The 21,605-nt window shown below is 38.6% G+C and overlaps 1 protein-coding gene across 2 annotated transcripts in view; it reads left to right on the forward strand.

The window, feature by feature from the left end:
• The window catches only part of hnrnph3 (heterogeneous nuclear ribonucleoprotein H3 (2H9)), a 51,899-nt gene that overhangs the window by 10,347 nt on the left and 19,947 nt on the right, over positions 1-21,605 (forward strand). For both annotated transcript variants that reach the window (XM_028795956.2, XM_028795960.2), the window contains exons 2-11: positions 261-358; positions 4,011-4,166; positions 4,357-4,500; positions 4,935-5,073; positions 7,243-7,472; positions 11,571-11,663; positions 12,007-12,122; positions 14,165-14,300; positions 14,941-14,997; positions 19,505-19,594. In XM_028795956.2, the coding sequence (XP_028651789.1) occupies positions 271-358; positions 4,011-4,166; positions 4,357-4,500; positions 4,935-5,073; positions 7,243-7,472; positions 11,571-11,663; positions 12,007-12,122; positions 14,165-14,300; positions 14,941-14,997; positions 19,505-19,594 (1,249 nt within the window). In that variant the 5' untranslated portion in view covers positions 261-270. The remainder of the gene's footprint in view (positions 1-260; positions 359-4,010; positions 4,167-4,356; positions 4,501-4,934; positions 5,074-7,242; positions 7,473-11,570; positions 11,664-12,006; positions 12,123-14,164; positions 14,301-14,940; positions 14,998-19,504; positions 19,595-21,605) is intronic.

A 21,605-nucleotide genomic window follows, 5' to 3' on the forward strand; every position in this document is an offset into this window, starting at 1 on the left:
CTTGCTGAGGTTTGCCAGCAATACAAACCACACTTACGGGTTAAATGTGGAATATAAATAAATATATAGGTTGCCTCTCTTTTGGGGGGCATTAAATTTGTAGTTTAGCACCAGTGCCTTTATCAGTAAGAGGTCTTATTGTCTTATTTTTATTTGTGATGATAATCTTAATGGAAAATTGATATAAAAATTATGCAGTATTTCACTTCATTTTCTTTAGGTATTTTTTCTTTTTTAATTAGGTCTTCATATTTCAACAGGTGTTTTAAAATGTCTTTAGAAGAGGATGGATTTGTTGTTCGGGTTAGAGGATTACCGTGGTCTTGTACTCCAGAAGAAATTGCTGATTTCTTTTCAGGTGTGTCTCTTATCGGGTTGTGAAGTTTCACTTTTTTAAAACTTATTTTTCAAGTTTTTATATTCATCCTATCATTTATATACCCTCGTGATCTGGTTTAAAGCATTAAACTGAGCAATTAGTCTTTAATAGAAAGTGTTACTTATAAAGCTTTTGCAGAAAGTTCAACATGTACAGTTTGTTAATCAAGATAATTAGTTACTTGCATTTTATTGTTCCTCCTGACTATAATCTGTAATTCCATAAAAAAAAGAAATATTTGGTACATTAGGCTGGCGACTTTTTCATAATCTACAGTGTTTCACAAATATTCCTTGCTGGAGCTTGTGTGTCATTTTACTCTAATCAACAAAATTTGTAGAGAAAACAAATCCTAAGGGATGTCCACTGTTAATTTTTAGTATATATAATGTCACAAACAAGTCTAACAGATTTGCCGTTCTGGTGGCTGGAGCCAACTAGTCAACACATTAGCTTTTTGGCATTCTGTAATATTAAAAATATGTGCTGGGTAGTTGAATAAGTCAATAATATCCTTTGAACCTGAGACACCAAGCCTTACAGTATCTCTGGTATCTTCTTCCTAGAAAATAGTTGGGTTCCATAACAGTTTATAATGATTGTCACAGTTGTAGAAATGGCGAACAGAATTGCAATTTGAATAGCTTCTCAGTCTTACAGTACTTATCAGTTCTACTGAAATAATTGGCTTATTTAAGCACTGAAGTACTTTGAGTGTCTCTTACAAAACAAGTAGATAATTTAACAGATTTGGAACCCTTCTAAATGCCCACCCTAATACTTGTAATCTTTAGTAGACTGATGTTTTGAAAATATACCATACACTTTTGGAAGTGTGGCCTAGGCAATTTAAAGCTTTGATATAAGAAGAATTTTGTTAATATTTTCTTAATTTAACTAAAGGCCAGTGTAAAGATTTGGGGGCCCATCACACCTAAGCATTTTTCTAGCATTTAAGTGCTACACCAGAACGCTCCTAAACCACTTGAAAGGTTACTTGTCATTATTTTCGGATACACTATTCACACATGCGTTTTAGCAATGGTGCATGTAGTAGTTCTCAGTGTTTTTTTTGGCCAAATGCTTGTTCCATTGAAATCGATAGGAATACTCGAAATGCTGGTAAATGAAAACAAGACCATTTTGGAGGTATTTTTACAGAAAGCCTATAGCTCTCATTGAATCTGGTGGGGAGGGAGGGTGAGGGGGAATACAAGTGTCATTGTACATCCACGTGCATTGGTTTTCTAGTGACAGCTAATATTTAAGGTATGTTGTTTGCAATCAACTGACGAATTTAACAAATGTTAAATATTGTTATAATCAGGTTAGAGTTTAGTGCAGATGTTTTAACAAATAGGCAAAGTGGTAGTGCAGACGTCTTCCTCACAACACCATATGGGAATTTCATGTGCCTGGCCATTTCTGGATTGATATTACGCATTTTAAACTGTGTATTTGTTAATCAGTTTCAATACTAAATACTTAATGTGTCAGTTATACTTCTCAGTAAAGAAAGTATGTTGAGTCCTTCGTAAAATAATATCCATTCAGTTTTTCAAATCCGCAGTTTTGGGTGAACACTTGCTGTTGTACCAATACATCACACTGTTTCAAAATATCTTTATCAAATAACTGGGTTAAAACTGAACTGATACTTATTAATACGCTTTTGTTAACAGATTGCACACAGCCCACTGTTTTCTGCTTCACTCTGTGATTGAATCTTAAAAGTGGTGAGTGCAGCTTCTGCCACGTGTGCTTCTTCCCTACTCCCAATGCTATTGAGATAATCACTGGCTCTCAGTGGCCCAAAACTGTGCAGATTAAATATACTCCTCAGACCATGCAGGGTTAAAAGTGTATGAATGTAATCTATGTTGAATTGTTTTGAGTTGATTATCAGAGTGCACAATAACCCCGTCCTTACTAGTTGTTACTAGATGACCACATGAAGCTGTTTTTGTTTTTATTTTTGCTAAATAACTTAATGATTTTTTTTTTTCTTGCATACCATTACTTATGGAATTTTTCAGAATACTGCCTGCTACATAGGGAGTCCAAAAGTGTCCTCTTGACTACTTTACTTATAGAACAGGGTGAACTTGATATGTATACCCATGATGCGGACAACACCTCTTCAGTAATGTGATTACCAAGATAAAAAACAATAAAGTTATAGACAGTCTGCAAATGCAACAATCAATTTACACCTCACAACCTACAAAATGGAAATGTCGATCATATTTTCCCTTCAGATGCTTCTTTTAAAACTCTAGAAAAATGATTGACAAGCTCTTTAAAACAGCATGAGAAATGACCGCCAAAATCATGCTAAATAAAATTTAAAAAGCTCGAAAAAACCCAAACAAATGTTGGAAATTAACAGTGCTCAAGTGTGAATGGGCGTTTAAGAATGGCAGTTGTGGTGTTGTACTTCCCTGCTCTAATAACGATTCTTACCTTAGCATTTTTAAATGCTATAAACTACAAGTAGAACAGTTTGAACAGCCTGTAAATAATGTATTACATCAGTCAATTTGACTTTGGGGGTATGGGAGAGAGCATAAATTGACTACTTCGCATCCTTCATGTTTTGGGGAAAATGTTTTTTTTTTCTATGTTATTAAGATGGGGGGAAAAAAGGTTAAGCTAGTGCTATAATGTGCGTGATGCGAGTAGCCAGTGTTAAAGGTAGCACTTAAATTCTGTGCCTTTTTGGTAAGGCATATTGAGGTGAAATGTGACATGGCTTTATTGCTGTGTTATATTTTAAAAAAAAATAATAATAATGGACAAGCAGTTATTGCGCATCCAACACAACAATAATGAGGGCTATATTAGAAAAAATATCAGGTGTATCATTTGAGTATGAGTGAAAGCAGGCATTATGTGTTTAGTATATTGTACGGGTGGTGGTATTCCTTCTTGCCATTTCCCTGGCGCACCTCCACCATTGCCCATTTGGTCAGCTGCAGTGCTGTTAGCCGGTGACACCGTTCACTATTGTTTGGTCCCCTACCCAGTACATCAACCCAGATTTTGGGGGTGTTAGCGGCCAAATGGGGCCGTCTCCCTGCCACTCCCTACAGCTGACCTTTCTGTGGGGTTAAGCCCCAAAAACTATCCTCTACAGCCACAGCCAGTAGCTAGCCTTCTTCGCCTCCTCTGCCTGTTCTAACCATATCTCCTATAAGCAACATGTTAAGTGCAATGGCAATAGTCCAAACACTACACCTGCAAGTACACTGAATCTAGCCTCTAGAACATAATGAGTACTTCTGTGCTTCAAACTTGGAAAAAAATTGTTCCTACAGATCAGATATGTATATGCTTCATTAGGGGGTGGGGGGAGTGCATAGATGTACATACAAAAATAATAAAAACAAACAAAAAAAAAAAACACATTTTTGTAAATAGCTGAACTTTTTGGAGTGAGTTTCATGATTGTGTGATTTAAAATTTGATTTAATGTTTCATAAGCTTATGAACAGCAGCAAATATTGAGTTTTAAAATATGAATTTTAAAGTATGAAATGTTAAGCCTTTCATTCTGTGCTTTTTTTTTTTTTTTTTTAAGATTTCATTTTGTTGTTTTAGTCCTCTGAAAATGATCCATCTTTCCCTTCAGATTGCAACGTTTTAGGTGGAGTTGATGGCATAAATTTTACTTTTACAAAAGAAGGAAAAACAAGTGGGGAGGCTTTTGTAGAGCTGGCAACCGGGGAAGACCAAATAAAGGCTCTTGAAAAGGATCGAAAGTACATGGGCCATAGATACGTTGAAGGTATGGAGTGATATACCCATTCTTGGTTGGAGTAACTCCAGTTAATGTTGTTTGTGCTGTGGAAAATTGAGTCTGTCAGATTATTAGACACGGTATATCTTGATGTGAAAACCAGTAACACTGTATATTGACTACAAGCAAATTTTAGTGTACTATTATTTTTAATTCCTTCCCCTATTCATATTTTTAGTTTTTAAGTCAGATAGGAGTGAAATGGATTGGATCTTGAACCGTTGTGGCCCCAGTGATTATGACAGCAGCAGTGGTTGTATGGTACGTCTTCGGGGACTGCCATTTGGCTGCAGCAAGGAAGAAATTGTGCAGTTCTTTTCAGGTACCTTCGCTCTGCGAAAAGTTTGTTTGAACACTAATTGTTTACATGAAGTGATTGGCTGTTTTATATAACTTTAGTCTGTAATGTTAATTCTTGATATGTTAGTCTCTCCTTGAAGGTTGATGTAATTGTTTGATTTTATTAAAGTGAAAAACAAATCTATAATCTCTCCCATTTTAAAAATGTATAAAATATTGATTAATTTAAGTGTGTACATTTTACTGAAAATGTTTTGTTAGAAATGTATATGAATTTACATACCATTGATTTTATGTAAAGTCTGACATTAATAATAGATTTTTTTGAATTTAAACAGGACAGTATAAATGGGTTTTGAGAGCTGTAGTTAATTATTTATAATGTTGGGAACAGTGAGAATGTCACAGCTTTTAACATGTCACCCCTTGATGGGGTTATTTGTCCTTGGGTTAAAGGGTTGAAAATCGTGCCAAATGGGATAACATTGCCGATGGACTACCAGGGGAGAAACACAGGGGAAGCCTTCGTGCAGTTTGCTTCAAAGGAGATAGCAGAAAAAGCTCTGGGGAAACACAAGGAAAGAATAGGGCACAGGTGGGGATGGAAAGAATGGGATGGTAATTTAATGTTACTAATTACTTTGGGTGATAGAGGGGGCTGAATGAGGGAGGAGGGGTCATGCAAATTAAGATGAGATTATAAAATGATTAATTTATTGGTGTGCTTTGTATAGTTATCGATTATTATGAAATGTTGCAACACAAATGTTCGTGGACAGTAATGAGGAAGGATTGCATCATTTAGGGATTCTATAATACATATGATGTGCACAATAATGGTTTCATCTGCTAAGTCCTCCTTTTTAAATGTTTAATTTGTGACTGATGCAGATATAAGTACTATCATATAAATTAGTAGCACCTGCTTACTTTGGGATTTGTATGCCCCTTCAAAAAAGACATGCTAGTATATATTTTAAAGCTGAGTAAGGAATCACGCCAGTTGCTCAAAAATGAAAAGTCTGGGCATTTCTGAAATTGATGGCTTGTCAGAAATATTGAATTATTGTTATGGAATAACAGCAGCCTTGGTGTCTCAATGAATATCAATAAACTACACATGCTACAGTTACAGAGCTCTGTACTTGTAATATGTCTTGGTGTTTGTTATAAAAGGCACTATAGAAGGTAAAGTCAGTTATAGTATTAGTATTTATCATTATTAATTAAGTAGGCATGTCTTATTTGCAGGAGAAAGACCCACCACACACTGGGCAGGGTTGAACAGTTGCCTTTCCCAAAGTTGGAGTGCACATGTTCTGGATTATCAGAAGGGGCAGTAGGCAGACATACCCATACAAGGAACTGTGAGAAATGGCCTAGATGGGAGAATACAGTGTTCCCCAAGGCAGGTGTTCATGGTTTTTGGCCCAATGAAAACACATAGCACCACACTGACCCAAAGTTGGAGAGCATGTTTCTCTATTTTGGGAGTAGACCGTAAAGAGAGAGACTTGAAGACCAGGTCAACTCAAATGTGCTGGGATGTCCAGTGTGCTAACCTACTGTCCTCTGTATGGTTGCCACAGACAGTGTGTGTTTTTTAGGTCTTGGCTGGATAGGCACCAAAAGGGGTTTAAAGATGCCATTGTGATGAAGTGGGACATAGGTTGGTTTTGTAAGAACAGACACTCTGGCAGTGAGAGAAGGGATTATTTTGTGGTATGAGAACAGTGGACTGGGATTCTAAAGTCTGCATTGGTTAACATCAGATGCCGCAGGATTGTTTTCCTTGGTAATATTGTTTTATATGTATTCTTCCCTTATGTTTTTAACAGTAAATGCACTATTGCTGTTTTTTTTCTCTTTGTAAGTAGGGTTGATGTGAGGTCCTCTTTTTGTCATATAGGGCAAAGTGAAGCAATAGTTGTATTGAAAAGATTATTGTGCTACAGTTTAGATGTGGGTCAGTAATTTTAAATTAAGGATTTTACACATTTCCAGTAATTAGTACTTCTTTCTCCCAGGTTTGAAAGTGTGAGCACTACCTGATCCATTGCCAGTACTTAACGGCATAAATTTTTAATAATTAGGAAGCAGATTGTCTTTTAATGCAGCCTTACGCAATAGGAATGATTTCAATTTGTGCCAAGTGTCCGGTGTCTGTGGTATAGAAAATGGTCAAACCGTGGCTTGCTCCATTCCACAGTAATGGGTTTTGCCTTCATTTTATTGTGGGGGTGATAGAAGTTTATTCTGACAGCAGAACAGCAAGTTGCAGGTTGACCTTTTCTCTGTTGGTTCTCTTGTCATATTGTTGCGTAACAAGTACAGAGCTCTTTATTCAAAACAAATATGGTTAAGTGAATTAAATTATATGTATAGTGTAAAACACAATCTTAAATTACATTATGCATCAAAATTTGTATGTGAAGTGGTTGAATATTTATTTTTTTTTACTTTTTTGTCCGATTATTAGCAAGTGCTTCTAATTTTCTACCCACATTCTGTAATGTTATTTTATATATATATATAAAATATTTTAGTAACATTTAAGATTTAGTACAGTGGAGTTCCACCACATTATAGCAGGTTTATGAGCTTTGTTTTGATGTTACTCAGCCATTTAACTAGCTCTTCAGAATTTTACCATCAGTAAAACTGTAAATCATTGAGCTTTCAGATGTTGCTTTATTAATAGGTTACATGTACAAATTAAATAAAATATTTCTTGTTGTAATTTTTGGTATGTTGATTTGGATAGGTACATTGAAATTTTCAAGAGCAGTTCCAATGCAATTCAGGCATACTATGAACAGCCACGAAGGATGATGGTACAAAGACCTGGACCATACGATAGGCCAATGCCTGGGCGTGGAGGATTTTTTGGACCTTTGCCTGGTAGAGGAGGAGGAGGAGGTGGTGGAGGTGGAGGTGGAGGCAGCAGCGGAAGCTTGTTAGATCCAATGCGTGGACCGGGTGGATATGGTGGTGGTTTGTTACAATTTTTGTTTTTAAACCTCTCTTTATGCTGAGTGAATACATATGTATTTTAACAGTACCTGTCCCTACATTTTGCAAGTATGTTTTATTGCAGTTACCATGTTCACGCATTTAACTTTTAATTTTTTCATAAGCTGCATTTCAGGACATTAGTGCATATTTTCCATAGGGATGTTAATTTAAGAAATGTTTTCAAAACTGAGATGTACAGTGCATCTGGAAAGTATTCACAGCGTATCACTTTTTCCACATTTTGTTATGTTAATCTTATTCCAAAATGGATTAAATTCATTTTTTTTCCTCAGAATTCTACACACAACACCCCATAATGACGTGAAAAAAGTTTGCTTGAGGTTTTTACAAATTTACTAAAAATAAAAAAACTGAGAAATCAAATGTACATAAGTATTCACAGCCTTTGCTCAAATACTTTGTCGATGCACCTTTGGCAGCAATTATAGCCTCAAGTCTTGTTGAATATGATGCCACAAGCTTGGCACACCTATCCTTGGCCAGTTTCGCCCATTCCTCTTTGCAGCACCTCTCAAGCTCCAACAGGTTGGATGGGAAGCGTCGGTGCACAGCCATTTTAAGATCTCTCCAGAGATGTTCAATCGGAATCAAGTTCTTGAGTTGCCAAGCCCAGACATTCACAGAGTTGTCCTGAAGCCTCTCCTTTGATATCTTGGCTGTGTTCTTAGGGTCGTTGTCCTGCTGAAAGATGAACAGTCGCCCCAGTCTGAGGTCAAGAGCACTCTGGAGCAGGTTTTCATCCAGGATATCTCTGTACATTGCTGCAGTCATCTTTCCCTTTATCCTGACTAGTCTCCCAGTCCCTGCCGCTGAAAAACATCCCCACAGCATGATGCTGCCACCACCATGCTTCACTGTAGGGATGGTGCCAGATTTCCTCCAAACGTGACGCCTGGCATTCACACCAAAGAGTTCAATCTTTGTCTCATCAGACCAGAGAATTTTCTTTCTCATGGTCTGAGAGTCCTTCAGGTGCCTTTTGGCAAACTCCAGGCGGGCTGCCATGTGCCTTTTACTAAGGAGTGGCTTCCGTCTGGCCACTCTACCATACAGGCCTGATTGGTGGATTGCTGCAGAGATGGTTGTCCTTCTGGAAGGTTCTCCTCTCTCCACAGAGGACCTCTGGAGCTCTGACAGAGTGACCATCGGGTTCTTGGTCACCTCCCTGACTAAGGCCCTTCTCCCCCGATCGCTCAGTTTAGATGGCCGGCCAGCTCTAGGAAGAGTCCTGGTGGTTTCAAACTTCTTCCACTTACGGATGATGGAGGCCACTGTGCTCATTGGGACCTTCAAAGCAGCAGAAATTTTTCTGTAACCTTCCCCAGATTTGTGCCTCGAGACAATCCTGTCTCGGAGGTCTACAGACAATTCCTTTGACTTCATGCTTGGTTTGTGCTCTGACATGAACTGTCAACTGTGGGACCTTATATAGACAGGTGTGTGCCTTTCCAAATCATGTCCAGTCAACTGAATTTACCACAGGTGGACTCCAATTACGCTGCAGAGACATCTCAAGGATGATCAGGGGAAACGGGATGCACCTGAGCTCAATTTTGAGCTTCATGACAAAGAATGTGAATACTTATGTACATGTGCTTTCTCAATTTTTTTATTTTTAATAAATTTGCAAAAACCTCAAGTAAATTTTTTTTCACGTTGTCATTATGGGGTGTTGTGTGTAGAATTCTGAAGAAAAAAATGAATTTAATCCATTTTGGAATAAGGCTGTAACATAACAAAATGTGGAAAATGTGATGCGCTGTGAATACTTTCCGGACATTCTTGGTTCTTGGGGGCCTTGACTAAGTGTGTCTCTCCTACTTTTTGTTGGGTAAAAGTGATGGTAATTGCAGTATTTAATATGAAACCAGTTTCTCTTTTCTGAGGCCAGAACTATGCAGAGGTATTAATGTGATTGTCAGTTACTGTTTAATGGGCTATATGCATACTGTCTTCCGGATTCCATGTGATCTAGCTGCTGCACTTCTGGTATGATGTCAAAATGTACTAGCTATGGTGTTTTTTTTCGATCGCTTCAAGACATGTGACTTGCATCACTTACCATAAATCTGAGCATTATTCAAACATTGTGCATAATGTCAGGAGCTAAAAAGTAGAAAGGCTTCAAACTGTAGGTTTCAAGCTACATCCACAATTGCGAAGGTAAGCTCTGGATGTACATATATACAACTTACATGGGACAAATGTGATTACATTAGGCTTCTTTAAAAAAACAATTTCAATAATTAGTCATTAAACTTTATTCAGGGACACGTGAATATTTATGTAAGATTTATACTGCACCAGCACTGGACAAGTATATCGGCTAGGGATGATTCACCAAAAGAGTGAGCTGGCATTACATCATCAATATCAGGACTGCCTTAAAAAACGGTGACTCTGCACAGTTGCATGCACTTTTTCCAACTAGTGTGACAAAAGGCAAGCAATCCTCTGATGGATAGTGAACCATCTGAAAGAGGCATTTAAAGAACCGGGAATCCTGCTCTGCGCCAGTGCTACAATACATGATCACGGGAGTCTGCTGGACATCTTACCTTGTAAAAAAGTGAATGTCTCTGTCTGAACCAGCAAAACAGTGAATGCTAAGCCACTGCTTCATTGTAAGGGCCTCAATTTGTTTGTTAAGCAGGAGGATCTCCTCTCTGTGAGACATGTTTTCATCAAGTGCTGGATGCGGAGCCAAAGCATAGTTGTGATCCTCGAGGATTCTTTTCATCCTTCTCGCCTGGTGTGTTAACCTCCATCTGTTGCTTTCTCCTCTTCCAAACCCATCTCGAAAGTGTAACAGAGAAATTGTTCCACTCAAGCAACACAGGAACCGCTCCCTTCAACAGTGGCCGTCCAGTCCCAGACCCTGGCTTGCAAATGTTGTTTTTTTTTTTTTTTTTTATGCTGGCTACAAACTCTGGTACGGGGATTAACTTTAATGCACTCTCTCTGGATAGCGATAATCCATTTAGATCAAGTTTCCACATCAGAGGGAAATGTATGAAAACTGAGTACCTTGTTGTACTAACTGGAAGCTCAACACAAAGGTACACAAGTGTTCAGCTTTAGAACATTCTGTACGCTGAAGCTTCTTTTTCTTGGGACATTTTCGCCACTAAACTAAAATTACAACTGCAGTATGGACAATAGAAGTGGCTGAGATTTCACCAGAAGTACGTCAGCACTACCGTATGGATATAGCCTATTGTAGTTGAAACATTATGAACGAATTAATCCTTATCCATGGTATAAAGTATTTGTTTCTCATTCCCTAGGCTTTTAAAAACTGTTTGTTTGCTCATGATTTCCTCTTAATCCTCAACCCCCCCCCCCCCCCAAACTGTACTACATGAGTTTTCCAGCAATTTTCAGCAGTAGCCTACATTTCCATAATCTTAAGTCGCTCAGAGTGCCTTTGACTGCCAGTCTTAGTGTGACTGTCTAATAGTGACTCTGTTGTAGCATTCTGTACCTTGCAAAAAAAATCAGATTGTGGAGATGTATGTGTGTCCGAAAGCTAATGAGTGTGTGAGTGGTCATTCAAAAGTACAATAAATACATTCTGATTGCAAGGATTCTGTCGATTTGTTGTTTATCATACCATGACAGAATGGATTAAACAAAGTGATGGGTCTAGGCTTGGGTGAACTTGAACTTGCCATATCCAAAAAACATTCATACAGTAACCAGCACTCTCAGGCAGCACATTAATTGATTGTGAGGCGTACATGTGAAATTTTGATGATGCTGAGAAATTGTGAGCAATTCATGAAATTTTTTTATCCCCAGTGATAATTACTAGTGTAATCTGATCTCCTCAATGTGACGAGAACCACCAACTGCAGTAGTTAAATTTGACATGCTGTCCCACTCAAACGTGTAGTAGGTCGCCAACGCTAGTTTATATTCAAAAAATCTGCAACATCTACAGAGTACTTTTTTGGTGTGTCTGTGTGTGTATATGTTAATGTAATTCTAAAAGTCTTAATTTGTTTGAGTACTACCTTAATGTTGTGTAACACAAATTCATTCTTTTTCTTCAAGGTTATGGAAGATTTGACAACTATAATGGCTTCAATAACTATTGCTTTGGCAATGGCATGTTTGATGACCAAATGAGGGCTGACCGAGGCAGAGGTGATTTTGAATCTTTTTCTTGTTATTTGTGTTGGCTGTCCAGATCTTGGAACTTTGTCTTTGTGTTTTATTTGTAGCACTTCATAGTTTATGGTTGCTTTAAAAAGACCGTGCATGATTTGAGAAGGTGATTTTGTAAAATTCTAATGGAGAAATTTAAACTCGGCAGTGTATAGCTTAGTTGTCTTGTTTTTACAATATAACATAGTAAGAAAATTGTTTTAGGTTACACAGGCTTCATTAGCTAGCATGGAGCTACCTATTGATTTGCAATGTTTCTTGAAAAAGCATGATTATGACTGGTTCCCTTTTTTTAACAACAGTATTTGTTTCTTTCCTCCAGGTGTGAGTGGACCGGGCTTCCGCGGCTCTGGAGATGCCAGTTCTGGTTTTCACAGTGGCCATTTTGTCCATATGAGAGGCCTTCCTTTCAGAGCCACAGAAGCAGATATTGCTAAAGTATGATAACTTGTATCATTTGTAAGATGATAGTTTTGAGAAATTATTTGGTTGACACATTTTGTTGACAGAAACTTTTAATGTACAGTGGTGTGAAAAACTATTTGCCCCCTTCCTGATTTCTTATTCTTTTGCATGTTTGTCACACAAAATGTTTCTGATCATCAAACACATTTAACCATTAGTCAAATATAACACAAGTAAACACAAAATGCAGTTTGTAAATGGTGGTTTTTATTATTTAGGGAGAAAAAAAAATCCAAACCTACATGGCCCTGTGTGAAAAAGTAATTGCCCCCTGAACCTAATAACTGGTTGGGCCACCCTTAGCAGCAATAACTGCAATCAAGCGTTTGCGATAACTTGCAATTAGTCTTTTACAGCGCTCTGGAGGAATTTTGGCCCACTCATCTTTGCAAAATTGTTGTAATTCAGCTTTATTTGAGGGTTTTCTAGCATGAACCGCCTTTTTAAGGTCATGCCATAGCATCTCAATTGGATTCAGGTCAGGACTTTGACTAGGCCACTCCAAAGTCTTCATTTTGTTTTTCTTCAGCCATTCAGAGGTGGATTTGCTGGTGTGTTTTGGGTCATTGTCCTGTTGCAGCACCCAAGATCGCTTCAGCTTGAGTTGACGAACAGATGGCCAGACATTCTGCTTCAGGATTTTTTGGTAGACAGTAGAATTCATGGTTCCATCTATCACAGCAAGCCTTCCAGGTCCTGGAGCAGCAAAACAACCCCAGACCATCACACTACCACCACCATATTTTACTGTTGGTATGATGTTCTTTTTCTGAAATGCTGTGTTCCTTTTACGCCAGATGTAACGGGACATTTGCCTTCCAAAAAGTTCAACTTTTGTCTCATCAGTCCACAAGGTATTTTCCCAAAAGTCTTGGCAATCATTGAGATGTTTCTTAGCAAAATTGAGACAAGCCCTAATGTTCTTTTTGCTTAACAGTGGTTTGCGTCTTGGAAATCTGCCATGCAGGCCGTTTTTGCCCAGTCTCTTTCTTATGGTGGAGTCGTGAACACTGACCTTAATTGAGGCAAGTGAGGCCTGCAGTTCTTTAGACGTTGTCCTGGGGTCTTTTGTGACCTCTCGGATGAGTCATCTCTGCGCTCTTGGGGTAATTTTGGTCGGCCGGCCACTCCTGGGAAGGTTCACCACTGTTCCATGTTTTTGCCATTTGTGGATAATGGCTCTCACTGTGGTTCGCTGGAGTCCCAAAGCTTTAGAAATGGCTTTATAACCTTTACCAGACTGATAGATCTCAATTACTTCTGTTCTCATTTGTTCCTGAATTTCTTTGGATCTTGGCATGATGTCTAGCTTTTGAGGTGCTTTTGGTCTACTTCTCTGTGTCAGGCAGCTCCTATTTAAGTGATTTCTTGATTGAAACAGGTGTGGCAGTAATCAGGCCTGGGGGTGGCTACGGAAATTGAACTCAGGTGTGATACACCACAGTTAGGTTATTTTTTAACAAGTGGGCAATTACTTTTTCACACAGGGCCATGTAGGTTTGGATTTTTTTTCTCCCTAAATAATAAAAACCATCATTTAAAAACTGCATTTTGTGTTTACTTGTGTTATATTTGACTAATGGTTAAATGTGTTTGATGATCAGAAACATTTTGTGTGACAAACATGCAAAAGAATAAGAAATCAGGAAGGGGGCAAATAGTTTTTCACACCACTGTATTTTACAGTTGGTGCATAGGTGTTAAGTGACTTGTTCAGGGTCCTACAATCAATCAGAAATGGGATTTAAAGTGACAGCCTATTGGTCTAAAGTTCAGCGAGAAGAGATTGAACAAAAGTTATTTTTTATTCATTTAGTTGTGTTCTAGTCTTAACAGTGGATTGTGATTCACTAACTATATATGTTAACAGTTCAGGATGGTCACTCAATATTCTGCTGTTTCTCATTAATCCCATTTTACTGATTACCCCTGTCCAGTTGCGGTTTATGAAGTTTTAGTTTCTCCAGAACAATGAATAATAATTTCTGAAGCTAATTCAAATGTATTCTCTTTAGTTTTTCTCTCCATTAAATCCCATGAGAGTTAACATCGATGTGACTCCCAATGGAAAGGCTACTGGAGAAGCTGATGTAGAATTTGCAACACATGAAGATGCAGTATCGGCCATGTCTAAAGACAAAAGCCACATGCGTATGTATTAAGGAGTATTTTTGTTTTAAATTTCTACAGTAGCATCTGTTGCATGAGTGTACAGTTTTATAGTAAAGTCTATGAAAACTGCCATTATACTCCTAATGGTTTAAGCGCAATTGTCATAGTGAACTTTTTCACTTGAGGAATGTGCTTAATTAGCGCAGGTACTACACCAGTTTTTGTACGATACTGCCTGCTTTCTTAGTAGCAGTGGAATAATCTGTGTTTGCTGTTTTGATTGTTTGATGACACTTCACCCAGCCCCATTTAGCTTTTCCTTAATCTCTACCACATTTTCATCCAGCCTCGCTTTCATCAGACAGCTTCCTTGACAGACACCCAAAAATCTCAAAATTAAATTCAAAACCGACCCACATGGTTTCATTCTAGCAGAACTCGAGCATCACCATGACAGCTGATCCCTGCATGGGTTACACTCGGTTATCTTGGCCACATGATTAACAGTTTTCCTGGCATCTCGGGGGCAGTTAAACTTTTTTGTATGGTCACAACAGAGATTTTGAATTGTAGTAATAATTAGTTTAAGATGACAGTATAAATGTAACTAATAACCCATACTTTGCCAATGGTCCGAATGAATTAGGTTTTTTTAATTATTAAATGTTTTTGTTTCTAGAGCACCGCTACATTGAGCTGTTTTTGAATTCTACTGCCAGCGGTAACTCCGAGATGGGTTAGTAACTGTTTTTGAGATCTAAAAAAAGGGTTTTGCTAGTGAAATAAAAAATTTCTAACAGTGTGCTTTATTCCTTTATACCAAATGCACTTTCAAAGGAAACATTTCAAATGTATTCTTTAATGATGTGCAAAATGTGATTCTACATTTTTTTTATTACAGTAAATACATTTTTTAAATTAAATAGCATTCAGGTGACTTATCAATTTCAAAACAATACGGCCAGATCATATTAAGAATTATCAACATACATCACTGTATGCAAGTCTCTTAAGGTTCTTGATACAATGAATATGCCAAAGTCTAAATGTTGGATACTTCACTTAAAGTGGAAGACCATGATTTGCTTTGAAGTCTGCAGTGATGCACATCCTATTTTAATTGCTTGTCGCTGTTCATCTACAGAAGATTCTTGTTGAGATCTGAAACACTAGACCTTTGTCTTTGGGTAAATGACATTTTGATGAGGGTGAGCACAAAAGCATAGAGAAGAAGATATGGGGGAGTGTGCTGTTCCAGTAGTCCTTCTCTATTTTGGAACAAAGGAGGTATGTAGGGGCAGTATCTGTTTTGCAATACACATTTAAAGGGTTGCGTGCCGGGCTGAAGGTGGTCTTCTCTGAAGTTCTGCCTGTGGTACGTAGCAGTCCAGGTTACACTGACAAAAATTATAAGGTATAATGCGGGAGAATAGGAGGGCACAGGTTTATGGGATATTGGGACTTCTTGTAGAACAGATGGACCCTTCTGTGTCGAGACAGGTTAGTTAACCCGGGAGGACACCAGTGTGTTGCGGAGGTGAATGAATAGGTTAGACAAGGTTTATTTAAACTAGGGAATATGGAGGCAGGCAGTTTAGGACAGGCCAGGTTTAGAACTTGGCATGAAGGGGAAAGCAATAAGATAAACATATATTCACAAGGGAAGTTGGAAATGCATAGCCTGAGGTTTAAGCGACAAAATAAAACCAATACATTAATAATAGCTTGCTGTAATGCTAGGAATATCAAAAATTTGAAAATGTATATAGTGGAGCATAATTGTGATTATTATAATCCTATCAAAAACCTGTCAAAAATTAAATGCCCCTCAATATAACTTAGATGAAGAATACATACTGTATTTCTAGGACCGTCAAAAACTTTTTTGGGTTGCAGTGGGGAGGGTGCGGTAGCAGGTATTTTGTTTTCATGTAAACAGGAGCTGTATGCAAGTCCTCTTTAATTGGATGATTAGTAGGAATGTCTGAATTAATCTAGAAACCTTTAGGAATAGAGGCCTGATCTAGAGAGTATGTTCAAGACCCCACAATGTAGACAATTGTAAGTGCACAGTTTAGAGGGCAGTTGTTAGTTATGGTGGATTTTAATCACCCTAATTTAAACTGGGCTAACTTTAGAATTTGTGAAGTACAGCAGCAGTAATTTTTAGGCATAACCAGTAACTGTTTTAAAATACAGAGAGGAAGCCTGTCTAAATTTATCATTCTGTAATAATCAGGATAGAATTCATGAGTATAGAAAATTGCAGAGTGCTTATGTGTAAATAAAAATGAGGTTTGGTAGTGCACATTTTGAGCTGATAACATACAAATCATGTATAGATATTTTCAGTTTATACTAGGCAACAAAAAATGGTTTTACTTAACACTTTTGGGCATATTTTAGATATTTTTGCCTGCTGATCACACTTTAAATCTTCCTATCATTTACAATTTTATTGTAGTGACCTATTTTTGGAAGATGTGTGTTTTTAATATATACACACACTTATTAATCCCTGAAGGGGGAAAGTGTCTTTTCGCATGACCTTTGGAGGTCAGAGTGCAGGGTCAACCATTGTACGGTGCCCATGGAGAAATCTTCAGGTTTAAGGGTCTTTGCTCCCTTCTAGCTGACCTTCCAGATACCAGTGCAGATCCTTAGCCTCAGAGCCACCATTCTTACTAATAGAATTCCTGTCCTGCCATATTCTAAGTGTACATGTGCAGTACAATGATGACAACTGAAACAACTGTGGCGTGATTGAAGTAGTGCACTGGTACTAGGAATGGAACTCTGATACACCAAGTACTGTGAACGGAACAGCCATGTGAAAGTGTCAATCTATATATATATTTCAGCGTGTCGGTTGGTTGGTACGTTTACATCAGTGTTTTGATTGGCTGAACGAAGCACTGGGAAGCGAGTGACCAATCGGATTAAAAGAAAAGCTGAAGGAAGTCACTCGACTGAAGAAGACGAAAATGCAAAAAGAAATAAGATTTTGGATATTTCAAGTGCTCAAACTACACCTCAAGAATTGCCAAAAACGAAGAAACCAAAAAATTTTTACTGAAGAACAAAAACTGTGGAATAAACAGTGACGTGCAGTACGACAAGGTAGTCGTGCCCGTCAAGGACGGGCTGCAGGCGACTTTTATCAGTGTTGCAGGGTAAAAGTCATTAAGTGCAAAATTATTTGTACCATGATTAAATTTAGTAATAAAAATGTTTTTTGTTATTTGTGTTCAAATCTCACAGCAGAGACAAAATGAACGCCAACGAGTTGCAGCTTACAGAAGCAACCGCACGGAAGAACAAACACAATTGGTTCACGAAATTGAACGTCTGCAATTGCAACAAAAACGTTCTACTGCCACTGAAATTGAAGTTGCTGAAAGACGTGAACATGAACGGCAACGACAACAAGAAAGTCGGTCAAACGCAACTCAAGTTGAAATTGTTGAGAGAAGAGAACAAGAACGTTTACGACAACGAGACAATCGTTTAAATGCAACTGAACATGAAATTGTCGAAAGAAGAGAGCAAGAGCGACAGACTACGAGAAAATAGACTTCATGAAAACGAGGAAGATGCAAATTCAAGTCGTCAACAAGATCACATTCCAACTCGACAAAGTCGAGCAAATGCGTCTGAAATTCAAGCTTAACTTCGAAGAAACACTGTATGCTGCCTTATCTCGAGCAACTTCAAGAAAGAAGATCAAGCTCTTAGTTTGAAAAGATTGCCATGAGGATCAAGATGGTCTTTACATCAATAATGTAGTGTACCCAGGGATAGCCTCTTAAATACTTGAATAAACATAGTTTACGTATTCGTTAAGTATGCATTGATTGTGTTAATGATTCATAATTTTATTTTGATAAAGATAAGTCGTTCATTTTATGGCATGTAACACTTTCATACATGACTTAAACTAGAAACAACTTTCATTATGTTTATTATTGCCTTGGAACTAAGATCCATACAGCTCAGGTGGTAGAGTGCACACTACCCTTGGTCGGTGGTTCGATCCTGGATGCCGGAACAAAGTTAGGACCTAACACCACCTACTGTCCGCCTGGGTTCGAATCCCGATTCATCGTGTGGCACAAAAAACATTTTATTACTAAATTTAATCATGGTACAAATAATTTTGCACTTAATGACTTTTACCCTGCAACACTGATAAAAGTTGCCTGCAGCCCGTCCTTGACGGGCACGACTACCTTGTTACATTAAAAAGAAGTAACCACTCCATAAGTGCAGGAAAGAGTTGCACATACATAAATCACTTGTTAACCAATCAGATGTTTTTACCTCCTCTTTATACAGAACTTTGACTAGATAAAAATTGCACGAAAGCAATGAACAAGGAAGTTTAAGCATTTGGATATTTGAGGCAGATGTTTTTTGTTGGTCCATAAATCGGACATGTCCTCAATGATCAGCAGTTCTGCTGGTAAACCCGAAATTTATATGGAAGGCTTTAAAGGATGTTATCGAGAATTTTGTTGATGACTACACAGCACCAGGTTATTCCCATCGGAGTGATGACAAACCTCAGACATTCAAAACCATGAAGCTACACATGTCGCTGAAGGTTAATTTTCTGCATTCACCCTTGGACTTCTTCCTTGCTCATCTTGGTGCAGTTATTGATGAACAGAGTAGAAGGTTTCACCAGGACATTGCAACAATGGATTCCACTTGCCCCAAAACTGCCGTTCCATCTGTATTGTTTGTTCGACTGTTTTGGATGTCAACATAAGTAGCATGCGGACTGTGGGAGGAAACCTGCATAGATGCCGGGAGAGCATGCAGGGAGGATACCGGACACGAACCCTGGCCCCCTTACTGCCAGGCAGCAGCACGACATGTGCAGAGTCCAGTAATGCAGTAATCAGCATTTTGTGATGTTGTATTGATGTGCACTTCGACGTGGTCAAATTTCATTTGGGTAATTGAAACATTTCTTGTACTTACAGCTTGCTATCCCAACTTTTTTTTCTACATTTCCTGAATCTGAATAATTCAGTGTATCAGAATTTACAAAGCATATGTCTTGTGGTGGTTTTGGTGTCTCATACAGGCAAAATGTGCAACTTTTTTGGTTTAATTTTATTCAAAACCATGTAGTTGTAAAGATTTTTAAGTAAAAATTATTTAAAATCAGAAATCCTCTACTGAAAAATGTGGTTTGTTGATATTATTGTGATCAGTTATTTTCCTGTGGCTTTTAGGTAATCCATGGAGTTGCACTTCCGGTAAAACTGGAACTCTTGGAACTTACGAAGGTGGCTATGCAAACCCGGACAATATGGGAGGATATGGTAAGTATGTCAGAAGTTGGCAGGAACAGTGTAGTAAATAGTAGCCGTGCCCCGCGGCTCTGCCCGTGTAGTGGTGAGAAAAGGCAGTGAGGAGGTCCCTGCCCGGCTCCCCACTCCCCTTGGCCCACAGCCTCTGTCTTGGATTAGCGCGAATATATCGCTCCTGCAAGCAAACTTCTCATTGTGCCAAGAATCATAGTTGCAAGATCAACCGGAATATTCAAGCAGATTATATATAAAAAAAAAAAAAAAAAGATCTAAATCCGTGAAGTAGTTCTCTCGTGAAAAGCAGACGTCTGTCTGGTGGACAGAGATTTTATTAAATGGATTCCTGTTAATCCTGGAGACCATGGATATGCCCAGTAGTCGCAGAAGAAGCTCCTGTTAATCCTGAAGCCTTTTAGACAGAGCAGTTTGACCTTTTTATTGTGAAATAAACTGTGCTTTCATAAAACTAAGGCCCATCTGGTTACATGTCTGTCTGGCTTGGTTATACAGATGCTGGCACTCATCACCCAAATGATCACGATGTGACATTTTGTGGTGTCCTCCTTGTCAGCCTGTTGTAAGTGGTATTGCTGCTTTGAATGCCCGTAATTTTCAGAAGCATCAGATGACCATTACTGTACCTTGTTTAATTCTGACATTTTGTAGTATACAGTGGCAAGAAAATCTGTCTGCTCGTGAATGACCTGGTTTTGTACATTAATTGGTCATAAAACGTGATCTTCATCTAAGTCACAAGTGTACACAAACCCAGTATGCTTACGTTAATGACACACAATCCGTCCTCCTGCATGTCTTTGAGTAGACACACATCCTCAGTGTGCTAGGAGAAAAGTGAACCGTTGGATTGAATTGCTGCTTTAGCAGTCACATTTAACAAGTACTTTCAGTAGCTGTGGATCAGTCTGCGTAACACTCAGGAGGAGCTCTGGACCATTCCCACATTACAGAACTGCTTCAGCTTGGCCATATTCTTAGGACCTGTGGTGTCAATGGAGGACCTCCGAGCGTCTCCATTACGTTAAGATATGAGCTCTGCCTGGGACACTCCAAAAGGCACTTTTATTTTTTCAGTGTTCAGGGTCATTGTCCTTTTGTTCCTTTACTGACTTTCAGCTGGTGGCCTGCCCTCCTGTAGGATACCTTGATAAACGCGAGTATTCATTTTCCCCTCGTGGTAAGCTGTCCAGGCCCCGTGTCAACAAAGCAGCCCCAAATACTGACACCGCCCACCACTTTTAGGGTGATGTCCTCATGCTGGTCACCAGTATGCCCTGCTCCATATTCTTCCTTAACAATTTAACTGTAGTTTCATTGGTCAACAAAACATTTTCCCCAAGGCTTTTGGAGGGTCCAGGTGGCCTTTGGCAAACTTAATGCAGCAACAATTTATTTAGAGAGCAAAGGCTTCCTCCTTGGTGACCTGCCATGGTCACTGCGTCGCACGTTTTTAGATTCATGAACAGAGCTGTTCACCTGTCCCATTGATTCTTTTAAGGCTTTAGCAGTTACCCTGGGGGGTGTTCTTTAAGCATTCGGCTTTGTGTTTTTGGCGTCGTCATGGCTGGGTGCCAGGGAGAGCAGCCTCGGTGCTAAATCATCTGTTTACGCACGGGCAGTCTATCTGTGGACTGATGAGTAATTAGACATCTTGACATTTTCATCACCCTTTCCAGCTTTATTTCAGCATTTCTTGATCAGAGATCTTCTCTCTTGTACGAGGGACACTTCACCTCAGGAGATGCTTATTGTATGTCAATGGCACTCGCAGGGTTTTTACTGCTCAGAGCGAATAAAACATTTTATTTCATTGGTTGGCATCCAAATTGCTTTTGTTGACTTCATTAGCCTAGGGGTTCATGTAAACCCCCCAAAAATTCACCGTGGATGTTGTATTCGGTATAAGAATGGTGTAAAAACCCTTTGCAGTATTAGTTAAAACAGATTGACTGTTCGAGAGAGAGGCTGATCATCTCGGTTAAAATAAATGTCAATTATCTCTGTT

This window comes from Erpetoichthys calabaricus, chromosome 2, assembly GCF_900747795.2.
Source record: "Erpetoichthys calabaricus chromosome 2, fErpCal1.3, whole genome shotgun sequence".
Taxonomy (NCBI): domain Eukaryota; kingdom Metazoa; phylum Chordata; class Cladistia; order Polypteriformes; family Polypteridae; genus Erpetoichthys; species Erpetoichthys calabaricus.